The sequence below is a fragment of the Diabrotica virgifera genome, chromosome 8, assembly GCF_917563875.1.
Source record: "Diabrotica virgifera virgifera chromosome 8, PGI_DIABVI_V3a".
NCBI lineage: Eukaryota > Metazoa > Arthropoda > Insecta > Coleoptera > Chrysomelidae > Diabrotica > Diabrotica virgifera.
Window position 1 is genome coordinate 107,268,866 of NC_065450.1, and position 13,016 is coordinate 107,281,881.

Here is a 13,016-nt window from a genome sequence, read left to right on the forward strand (position 1 = left end):
CACAAAAACCATCTTTACAAAGTGAATAGAACGCATAGGTAAGAAGAATTAATATTTTGATTTTACAACTTATTACTTTGTCATATTAATTTACTATTTTTGTTGGGAATAACCCGTAAAATTAAAATAATAATTCTTATTCTCTTCGCGTTTTATTCACTTTGTATTTTGATTTATTACAAGATTTATTATATCATTTATTCACATCCCTCGGTAGACCGCATACTATAGTAACACCTACGACCCTATTTACGCAGACAATAATTGAATAGATGTTTCTCAAGGTTACACTGGCATGTAAATGAGGAACTGGGTTTCTTTTTACCCAACATTATCATATTTATAATATTTTATATTAATATAAGTTAAGCTGACCGATAGAATAATATGTTTACTTGTTGTATTACAGCTTCAGTGATGTATATACGTGGTGTATATATAGGGTGAGGCAGATAAAGGGCCTATTAGAAATATCTCGAGAACTAAAGGTAAGAGAATCATGAAAATTGGAATGCCAGGGTTTTGAGGTATGAACTATTTAATAAAAATATTTTGTCTCTTTGCTACTTCCGGTTATACCGGAAGTTGATTGTAATTTCGTTTTTTTAAATGGAACACCCTGTATATTTTTACATTTTTGGATTCTGTTCGACGTCTTCTTTCCTAAAATATGAAGTTTTGTAATATTATACAGGGTCGTTTAAAAGATAATTACGGTTTTTTATAAATTTTGTACCAAACTTCACACCCTGCATAATTGTACTGATTTGATATTAAAAACTTCATTTATGTTCAGTGAGTTTTAATATAGTCTATTATTATCAAAAATTAATAATATAGCGAAATGTTTAATTTTAGTATACAGGGTTGGTCGAAACTCTGAATGAGTATTATCTGAGTTTTCTTAAATAGAACACCCTGTATTTAAGTATTGTAGTGAAATGATATTTTATAGTACTTTTTTATTTCTTAAGCATTCCCTATACCTAACTGCTTTAATTTGTAAGGTATTCGTAGTTCTTTAAGCCAAACATTAATTGCAACAAAAATTACGTGAAATTTTATTAGGTTTGCCGTGAAAATATTCAATCATCAATAATTTTTTGAAAATAAATACATGTTAATCTAGAATGATCCTTAATTTATTAATATTGGATGAGATACCAAAATGCCTACGTTGTTAAGATTGTTGGTGCATAAAATATCAATAAAAACAAACCATATTATATTATTTTTATAGATTCAGTTGCTTTGTTACCAGGACTAATATAAATTTTTGTAATGGGGAACTGATTAGTAAGGTTTTTGTTCTCGGAGAGTATAACAAAAATGTACTACTAGACTATAAGAAGTTATCATCTGCAACTCCCTGATAGACGACAGCCAAGAAGAGAAACTTTTCAAAGTTTACTGGAATAGTCTCGACGTACTAGACACTTAGATTCCGAGAATGTTCATACTAATATGCAGATTCTCAGTGACACTAACATTTAATTCATTTTAATCATTTACAATAGTTTTTGTTCGATCAGATTTCTCGTAATCTAAATGTCCAGTTCGTTGAAACCGCTTTAGTAAATTTTGAAAAGTTTTTTTATTTTGTTTGTTATCTATCATGGAATTACTGACGATAAATTTAAATAGTAGCACATTTTTATTTGTTATACTCTCTTAGCCAAGCCGCACACCAAAGAAACATGAAACGAAAAACATGAAACATGAAACGAAAAACATGTTTCATGAAACTAAAACACTGCTAAACAAACCTCAAAGTCCGCCTACCAATGAAACGAGTGTGATTCATGCTCATGACACATTTTTATTTTCGGAGAGTTTCATAAATGGCCGGACGTATATTTGTTTAGCACTGTTTTATTTCCATGAAACGTAATTTACGTTTCATGTTTCTTTGATGTGCTTAGAAGACAAAAACATATGAAACAGTTCCTCATTAGAAAAATTCATATTGATACCTAATGGTAGCAAAGCAACTGGAACTTCAAAAAGAGTAGAATGTTTATTAAGCAAAGTAAATGTTTAAGCATATTTAGTGTCAAAGTCATAGCCAACTAGATAGAATATTGTATGTTTTTATTAAAATTAAACACACCAACAATCTTAACTACATAGGTATTTTGATATATCAACCAGTATTAATAAATTAAGGATCAGTCGAGGTTAATATGTGTTTATTTTCGAAAAATTATTTATGATTGAATATTTTCACGGCACACCTAATAAAATTTCACGTAATTTTTGTATGAGCATCAAGTTAGCTAAACACCTATCACAAATCGATTCGAAAGTAGGTGGATAATTTGCCGCTAATTAGTCGTTAATTAGTTGTGAAAATACCGATTTTGTCGTTTCTTTTTTTTTTTATTTTTTTAGGTGCTTTGCTAACTTGATATAAAGTTAGCAAAGCACACCTCCGAAAAATGACTTTAGAGCGTTCGTAGGAGAATCGGAATAGGATTAGTTTTTGCCGCTAATTAGTCGCTAATTAGTTGTGAAAAAATTAATTTTCTAAATTAATTTTTTTTTTGTTTTTTTGGGTGCTTTGCTAACTTGATATAAAGTTGGCAAAGCACGCTTCCATAAAATGATTTTAGGGATTTCGTAAAAGAATGAAAATAGAATGAGAATTTGCCGCTAATTAGTCGCTAATTAGTTGTGAAGAAATTAATTTTCTAAATTAATTTTTTTTTGTTTTTTCGGGTTCTTTGCTAACTTGATATAAAGTTGGCAAGCACACCTCCGAAAAATCATTTTAGGGTTTTCGTAGAAGAATAGGAATAGAAAAAAAATTTGCCTCTAATTAGTCGTGAATTAGTTGTGAGAATACCGATTTTGTCGTTTATTTTTTATTTTTTATTTTTAGGTGCTTTGCTAACTTGATATAAGGTTAGCAAAGCACACCTGCAAAAAATGACTTTCGAGCGTTCGTAGAAGAATGGGAATAGAATGAGAATTTGCCGCTAATTAGTCGCTAATTAGTTCTGAAAAAAATAATTTTTTTAATTAATTTTTTTTTTGTTTTTTTGGGTGTTTTGCTAACTTGACATAAGTTGGCAAAGCACGCCTCAATCAAATGATTTAAGGGTTTTCGTAAAAAAATGAGAATAGAATGAGAATTTGCCGCTAATTAGTCGCTAATTAGTCGCTAATTAGTTGTGAAAAAATGAATTTTCTAAATGAATTTTTTTTTCGTTTTTTTGGATGCTTTGCTAACTTGATATAAAGTTGGCAAAGCACGCCCCCATAAAATGATTTTATGGGTTTCGTAAAAGAATGAAAATATAATATGAATTTGCCGCTAATTAGTCGCTACTTAGTTGTGAAGAAATGAATTTTCTAAATTAATTTTTTTTTTGTTTTTTTGGGTGCTTCGCTAACTTGATATAAAGTTGGCGAAGCACGCCTCCCTAAAATGATTTTAGTGTTTTCGTAAAAGAATGAAAATAGAATCAGAATTTGCCGCTAATTAATCGCTAATTAGTTGTGAAGGTATTTCATCCATAAATTCTGTTTTTTTTTTGGTTTTTACGGTGCTTCGATTACTCAACATTAAGTAGGCAAAGCACGCATCTTTAAAATGATTTAAGTTTTTTCGTAAAAGCATGGAAATAGGATGAGAATTTGTCGCTTATTAGTCGCTAATTAGTTGTGGACGAATTTTTTTAGCAATTTTTTTGATATTATTTTTGTTGTTTCAGGTTCTCCGCTAACTCGATGTAAAGTTAGTAAAGTACACGTTCAAAAAATGACTTCAGAGCGTTCGTAGGAGAATGGGAATAGGATTAGTTTTTGCCGCTAATTAGTCGCTAATTAGTTGTGAAAAAATTAATTTTCTAAATTAATTTTTTTTTTGTTTTTTCGGGTGCTTTGCTAACTTGATATAAAGTTGGCAAAGCACGCTTCCATAAAATGATTTTAGGTATTTTGTAAAAGAATAAAAATAGAATGAGAATTTGCCGCTAATTAGTCGCTAATTAGTTGTGAAGGAATGAATTTTCTAAATGAATTTTTTTTTTTTGGGTGTTTTGCTAACTTGATATAAAGTTGGCAAAGCACGCCTCAATAAAATGATTTAAGGGTTTTCGTAAAAAAATGAGAATAGAATGAGATTTTGCCGCTAATTAGTTGCGAAGGAACTTCATTCAGAACATTTTTTGTTTTGTTTTTTACGGTGCTTCGTTACTCGATATAAAGTTGGTAAAGCACGCCCTGATACAATCTTTTCAGGGTTTTCGTAAAAGAATATGAATAGAATAAGAATTTGTCGCTAATTAGTCGTGCAATAGTTGTGAGAATACCAATTTTGTCGTTGTTTTTTTGTTTTTTACGGTTCTTTGCTGACTTCATATAAAGTTTGCCCGACCGCCCGCCTTTTTACCACTCATATATAAAAGTTATTCTACAGTAGTAATTTTTAAAAATGAATAGATTTTGACTTCGATGGTCATCGACCACCAAATTCTTATTATGTGTAATTTCCAATCTAATCTCAAAGTCCCAAGGAAAAACAAAGAGTAAAATAACAAAATAGTTATAAATGAAATTTAGTGGAACGTATTTCATTATAAACAATTTACCATTTTTGACAATAAAAAGTTAAAAACTTTTATTTTCTCTGACATTGTGTTGTATTTTTTAAAAAAACACGAAATGGTTCAAAAAAAATTTTAGTTGACTGATGTTTAGTATAAGAAAATAGTTGTTTACAACAAAATAAAGTTGTAGACATTGTCTCTACTCAATATAGTAGTCATACGAGTCCTTGGAAGAACACGAATGGATGATTCTCTGAACTATTTTACGTGTAGGATTATATCTGACTATCCCGAACGGAAATTCTGGATTATTCTTTTGTATGTATCTCTGAAAATGCATGGTCAACGACCCAGTGAGCCCGCTGCTCCCTGAGGACCAAGCCGGAAAAGCTAACCATTGGTTGCACCTAAGAAGAATGCATTCTTCTTAGTCGCATCGTTTCCTTGAGACAGTTTGCTTCGTCAAAGGCCTAGCTGTGAGTCTGATTTCACAGAGTTCGACAATTTATTTCTTTCCGTGTTTTCAAAGTGTCCTGCAAAATGAATCCTTTTATATTATTACGTGTGACATTACAAATCAATCACGATTAAAAAGTACATTTTCCATGGTGCAAACGATTTTTTAATCATAATGGGAGAAAAAGCCGATTTTTGTCCGCTAAGCGGGCAAAAAAGGAGGCTTTTTGGACCGCTTTGATAAAAAATAGTTATTTTCATTCCTTGGGGAAAAAAAATTTCTTGCGAAGGAAATATTCACTTGAGGGAAAATAGCTATTTTCGTACGTGTGAGCAAGAAGTCGATTTTGGCGAAGACGTGATTTTTGAGGCGAGGCGAAGCCAAGCCGTAAAATCGTCTGAGCCTAAATCGACGATTGCTCATACGTACGAACATAGTTTTTCATGTTGAAGGCTCAAAAAACGTGATTTTGCGTTACGCACACGTACAAAAATCACGCTTTTTGTGCCTGAAGCACACTGAGAAAAAAAATGTTCGGTTATTCAGCATAAGTCTTCTACACATTACTACATTGTCCACCAAAAAGATACCAAGACGGTGAATCTTGTATAGGTTCCAATTCATATCGAACATCTTAACAGCCATTTATGAATTTTCGAAACGCTATCCTGTCATAATCGCGATACTCGTATTATGAATAACAGTTTGAATGTTGTATAAATTAGAAGATATAAAATTTGCAACACGCGTCAAGTTTTCTGTTGTGCTGAAGAGTGGAGAATATGATTCTACATTTTATGGATGCGTGCTTTGCGAACTTTATATCAAGTCAGCAAAGAACCGTCAAAAACAAAAAAACGACAAAATTGGTGTGTTCACAACTAATGCACGACTAATTAGCAAAGAATTCTTATTCCATTGCTATTCTTCTCCGGAAACCCTAGAATGATTGTATGGAGTCGTGCTTTGCCAACTTTATATCGAGTAAGCGGAGCACCGTGAAAAACAAAAAAAAAATTTTTTGTGAATAAAATTCCTTTACAAATAATTAGCGACTAATTAGCGGCAAATTCTCATTTTATTCTCATTCCCTTACGAAAACTCTGAAATCATTTTATAGCGGCGTGCTTCGCCAACTTTATATCGAGTTAGCAAAGCACCCAAAAAAACAAAACAAAAATTAATTTAGAAAATTCATTTCTTCACAACTAATTAGCGGCAAATGCTCATTCTATTTTCATTCTTTTACGAAATCCCTAAAATCATTTTATGGAAGCGTGCTTTGCCAACTTTATATCAAGTTAGCAAAGCACCCAAAAAAACAAAAAAAAAATTAATTTAGAAAATTAATTTTTTCACAACTAATTAGCGACTAATTAGCGGCAAAAACTAATCCTATTCCGATTCTCCTACGAACGCTCTAAAGTCATTTTTCGGAGGTGTGCTTTGCTAACTTTATATCAAGTTAGCAAAGCACCTAAAAAAATAAAAAAATAAAGAAACGACAAAATCGGTATTTTCACAACTAATTAACGACTAATTAGCGGCAAATTATCCACCTACTTTCGAATCGATTTGTGATAGGTGTTTAGCTAACTTGATGCTTATAATTTTTGTTGCAATTATGTTTGGCTTGAAGAACTACGAATAACTTACAAATTAAAGCAGTTAGGTATAGGGAATGCTTAAGAAATAAAAAAGTACTATAAAACATCATTTCATTACAATACTAAAATACAGGGTGTTCTATTTAGGAAAACTCAGAAAATACTCATTCCGAGTTTCGACCAACCCTGTATACTAAAATTAAACATTTCGCTATATTATTAATTTTGAATAATAATAGACTATATTAGAAATCACTTGAAAATAAATGGAGTTTTTGATATCAAATCAGTACAATTCTACAGGGTGTGAAGTTTGCTACAAAATTTATAAAAAACCGTAATTATCTTTGAAACTACCCTGTATAATATTACAAAACCTCATATTTTAAGAAAGAAGACGTCAAACAGAATCCAAAAATGTAAAAATATACAGGGTGTCCCATTTAAAAAAACGAAGTTACATTCAACTTCCGGTATAACCGGAAATAGCAAAGAGACCAAAATATTTGCATTAAATAGATCATACCTTAAAACCCCTGTATTCCAATTTTCATGATTCTCTTACCTTTAGTTCTCGAGATATTTCTAATAGGCCCTTTATCTGCCTCACCCTATATATATATATATATATATATATATATATATATATATATATCAAACAGATGAAATAGAGAATGTGGAAAAATCCCCTTACGAACAATTCACACATCCACCACTTCGGGTTGGGAAAAATTTTTTGAATAGAATCAAAGATCCAAACACCAGTTCTTAGAAATGTGTTTCGCCCTCTTGTTTATTGGGGATATGATAAATATGTGAATTGTTCGTAAGGGGATTTTTCCACATTCTCTATTTCATCTGTTTGATTTCGTACGAGTGGTCGTCAAACCATTAACCTTGGATCTTTTGATCACTGAGTGTGTTTCAAGGATCTACATCTCATGTTTTTAAATATATATATATATATATATATATATATATATATATATATATATATATATATATATATATATATATATATATATATATATATATATATATATTATGAGGATTACGACTCTTTAAACTTTTTGAATCATTATATCTCAAAAACTGTGGCTCTTAGGAAAAAAGGTATTAAGACATATTTTTTATATCTGATCTACATTTTTTGTTAGAACTAATTTTATGATAAAACTTGTCGTTGATCGTTTCGCTGAAAATTGGTAAAAAACCCATTTTTGTGACCTTTTACCCCGAGTAATTTTTTTCCTCGGGTCGGATCGATAAGGACTTTTTAGATTTCATTTATGTTGGTGTTTTGAACAATCCTACCAATTTTCAGCTAGCTGCGAATTATTGTAACCTCACACCTATTTTTGGGTCTAACTAGACCGACCTACATAATAAAATTATTTGTTTACCTGGCTTTCCAGTCTTTTCCACCATCAAACGTTCGCCGTAAGATATATTTATAAAGGCAGTCTTCGGCAGCAGATATCCTCTGTTTTCTGAACAATTTAACTTTAAGCCATCTCGAAATGGATTATCGAATACAACTTCATACATAGTGTCCCTTTCGTTGTTAGTACTAGAATTTCTTATTGCAGTAACTGTCCCTTTATGCCCAAATGGAACTGAGTACCCATGCCTTACGTTAACTATTCTATCTAGAATATCAGTTTCAGTTTTTGGATCCGGTTCTATAGTTGCGGTTTGAATTTCAGGCTAAAGTAAATAAAATATTTTATAAACATTAGAAATATGTATCACTGTCGCTGGCTGTATACCATAAATCACAAAAATACTAGATCCTTTGTAAAAGGTATATTTATAAGTCCCTAAATAAGGATTACATTACATCACAGAACGTTTTCGGATTAAAAAATCAACCCATCATCGGTGGGTTCCTATCATCAAATAACCTAATTAATTAGGAAAAACGTGATTTGAAATGTTGACTAAGGTTAAAAATGCAAGAGGTCATACTTACAATAGTGTGCCTGTGCATGCCTAAGCCACCAAAACGTTTTGGATAAAAACCCTTTAAATGTTGAAAAGTATTGTAATTTACTACATATTGTTAATCAAATTTTGTAATGTTGCAAATATTCCTGGATATTACCCAGGGCAACACAGGACTCTTCCCACATGGATGAAATGTAAGGAGGATTGAAACGTTATATATTGGAGTTGAAAGGGAACTGAGTTGCAACAAAGTTGCCTTTCAACTCCAATATGTGAGGTTTCAATCCTCCTTACATTTCAACCTCGTGGAAAGATCCTGTGTTGCACTGGGTAATATCCAGAAACATTTGCAACATCACAAAGTTTTACTAACAATATGTAGTAAATTATAATCTTAGATCTAAATACCCAACTACATCTTAGATCTAAAGTTTTTGATGCATGCATTATTCAAATATTAACATATGGAGCACAAACATGGACAATCACAAAAAAGAATATGAACATACTAAGAGTCACTCAGCATGCGATGGAAAGAGCAATGCTTGGCATATCACTTAAGGACAGGAAAACACATGGATAAGACAGAAAACCAAAGTCACCGATGTGGTACAAAAATCATTAAAATTGAAATGGGAATACGCTGGACATGTAGCTAGTAGCCCAGTAAATGAACGGGAAATTCGGTGATACCGTGTAATTTTCAGGGGCAACTCCGAATTGCATGAAAATTTGGATTTAGGTTCTACTTACCCTCCACTTCAAAGTTGAAATTGTGCCGTTGGTTGCTTTTACTTGGGGGGTGACAGTTACCCCTTCTCGGGGGTGAAAAAACATACGTTCAAGATAAGACCGGAAATGGATAAGTTGACTGATTTTAAGCAACTTTTGTTCTATAGAGTTTTTTACGTAAGTCAATACTTTTTGAGTTATTTGCCATTGAAAATATTGATTTTTCGACAAAAAACTACGTTTTCAGACCGTTTTTCGCAAATAACTCAAAAAGTAAATATTTTATCGAAAAAAATATCCTTAGCAAAAGTGTAGCTTATAAAAAACCCAAAAAGTGGTGTATCAGTAAAGTCTATCAATCAAATAAAAACAAAGTTGTAGCTCATGAAAAATACGTTCTTATTCGTCTAATTCCAAATCGAATATTTCAAGGTGAAATCACCGAAAAATTAAACACTTTTCGGGAAAAACCCATTTAAACTTTTTTAAAGTGTTTATAAAAAGCTTTCTTTTAGTTGTTAACAAAAGTTTTAGTATTAAAAATAAGCGAGTTACGCTCAAAATAAAGTTGGCCCTATTTTTTTTTGTAAAAAATCATGAAAATCTCGCCGTGTTTAGCTCCGCAAATGAAATTAATCGCTACCGCTTTACAAACAATTTACTTACCTATCTATTTTTTATATGATCTGTCAGTCTCACCGGTTTAAAGTGTTTATTTTTGAAAGGGTTATAATTAAGAAAGCTTGAATGGGTCACTAATCACGAGTGTATGCCAATTTTGAACAGCCATATTATCATAACCAATTTTTGTCTTACGGAGAAACAAAATGAAACTAGCATATTTACAGGGTGATTCATTAAGAATGTCCAATCTCTGAGTTGTACAAAAATATTAAGATTGAACCCAAATCACTTAAATAAAATGTGCCTCGTTACTGAGTTACAGGGTGTTTTATTTAAAAATTTACTCTTTACTATTTTTACCCATTACTCTATAACTAATTGATATATCCTTGTCATACTTTGCAGAAAATTTAGTTACCGTACACCCTACTAAATTATGATAAACAAACGTTTCTGGCTACTACCAGAGGCGTACGACAGGGGATAGTCAATGGTTTACCCTTCTCAAATTCTACGCCACTGGCGGAATTGCAATTTTAGCACAATATTTCGATTCTACAATACTTTATACGTAAATAATATACTCTTTATTCGTAACGATAAAGTCATCAGTTTTCGAGATATTTGAAGTAGAAAATGAAACAGCACAGTTATTTTGATTAATGTATTGCGTTTTTTCATTTTTAACTTCAAATATCTCGAACACTAATGATTTTATCGTTACGAATGAAGAGTATGTTATTTGCATTGAATGTGTTGGAGAATCTAAAAATTATGCTAAAACAGTAATTCCATCAGTGGCGTAGAATTTACGAAGGGGCAACCATTCACTTTCCCCTGTACGCCTCTGGTAGTAGCCACAAACGTTTATTAAACATAAATTAGTAGGGTGTACAGTACCTACACTTTTTTAAAAGTAGGATAAGGATATTTCAAATACTTTTAAAGTACTAAGTACAAAATTTTTAAAAAATTTTAAATCAATCATCTCTATTACATAAATATTAAATATTTGTATCCAGTACTTTAAAAGTATTTGTCATATCCTTATAGTATTTGGCAGAATGTGTAAGTACTGTACACCCTAATAAAATATGTTAAAAAAAATTTCTGGCTACAACCAGAGGCGTCCGACAGGGAAAAGTAAATGGTTGACCCTTTCCCTATTCTAAGCCACTGGCGGAATTACTATTTTAGTACAATTTTTCGATTCTCCAATACTTTTTATGTAAATAATACACTCTTCGTTCGTACCGATAAAATCATTGGTTTTTGAGATATTTGAAGTTAAAAATGAAGGAGCACAATACATTAATCAAAATAGCTGTTCCGTTTCATTTTCAACTTCAAATATCTAGAAAACTAATGACTTTAACGTTACGAATGAAGTGTATATTATTTACATAAAAAGTATTGAAGAATCGAAATATTATGCTAAAAGTGCAATTCCGCCAGTGGCGTAGAATTTGGGAAGGGTAAACCATTCAATATCCCCCGTCGTACGCCTATGGTAGTAGCCAGAAACGTTTGTTTATCATAATTTAGTAGGATGTAAAGTACCTACATTATCTACCAAATATGATAAGGATATGTCAAGTAGTTTTAAAGCACTGGGTAAAAATAGTTATTATATTTTTAAATAAAACACCCTGTAACTCAGTAAGGAGCCACATTTTATTTAAATGATTTGGGTTAAATCTTAATATTTTGAGGTGTAGAATCTACAACGCAGAGATTGGACATTCTTAATGAATCACCCTGTATAATAGCAAAACCTACAAGATTTTTCTTATCACTAATACTTTTTAAGTTATTTTGAAAAAATGAAATTTTTAAAAAATTTTTAGAAAATTTTTTTTTTTACTATAAAACCAAATGTTTTTAAAAATAAGCACTTCAAACCAATCAAACTTACAGATGATATTATAAACAATACACATACAGTTAAAATAGATGGTAAAGCCAAACGATTAATTTCATTTAGGGTGCTAAATAGAGGGAGGTTTTCACGATTTTTTTTACCAAAAAAAAAGAAGCCAACTTTTTTTTTTCAATGTAACTCGTTTATTTTTGATGCTGTAAACTTTTGTAAAAAACAAATAATAAGCTTTTTTTAGATACTTTAAAAATGTCAATAAGGTTTTCCCGGAAAACGCTTCTTTCTTCGGTGATTTCGCGTTGAATTATTCGATTTGGAATTAGACGAATAAGAACGTATTTTTCATGAGTTACAACTTTGCTTCTACTCAATTTGTAGACTTTACTGGTACACCATTTTTTTCGTTTTTTTTTTATAGGCTACACTTTTGCTAAAAATATTTTTTTTCGATAAAATATTTACTTTTTGAGTTATTTGGGAAAAACGGTCTGAAAACGTAGTTTTTTTGTCGAAAAATCAACATTTTAAATCGCGAATAACTCGAAAAAGTCTTGACTTACGTAAAAAACTTTATATAACAAAATGTGCTTAAAAAAGTCAATTTATCCATTTCCGGCCTTATTTTAAACACGCGTTTTTCACCCCCCGAGAAGGGGTAAATGTCACCCCCCAAGTAAAAGCTACCAACAAAATTCAACTTTGAAGTGGAGGATAAGTAGAACCTAAATCCAAATTCTCATGCAATTCGGAGTTGCCCCTGGAAATTACACTCCAAAACGGTCATTTATTGGGCTATAGGAGCGATCTAAACAAATGGCACAGAACAATTCTAACCTGGACAACATACCAACACAAAAGACCCAGAGGCAGACCTCCTATGAGATAGACAGATGATCTGAAATGGACTGCCGGGAAAATTGGCTACAAGTAGCGTACAACAAAAAACAATGGAAAGGAGGACTTGAAGAGGCTTATGTTCAGATGTGGACGTGAATGGCTAGACGAACAAGAAGAAGAAGTAAATTATAATACTTTCAACATTTAAAGGGTTTTCAACCAAAACATTTTGGTGGCTCAGGCATGCACACTATTGGCTTTTTTTAACACATGATGGATTTTTTCGTCGATCGATCGGATAGCTCAGTGGGACGAGCGGTTGGCCGCACTTCACTTCGCCGTGATGAATGTGAGTTCAATCCCCAGCCAGTATAAAATTC

At 31.5% G+C, this 13,016-nt stretch overlaps 1 protein-coding gene across 2 annotated transcripts in view; it reads right to left on the reverse strand.

Annotated features, from left to right (window-relative positions):
• LOC126889626 (5'-3' exoribonuclease 1) overlaps positions 1-13,016 on the reverse strand; it is a 699,515-nt gene that overhangs the window by 41,644 nt on the left and 644,855 nt on the right. For both annotated transcript variants that reach the window (XM_050658103.1, XM_050658102.1), the window contains one exon: positions 8,021-8,324. In XM_050658103.1, coding sequence (XP_050514060.1) covers positions 8,021-8,324 — 304 coding nt within the window. The remainder of the gene's footprint in view (positions 1-8,020; positions 8,325-13,016) is intronic.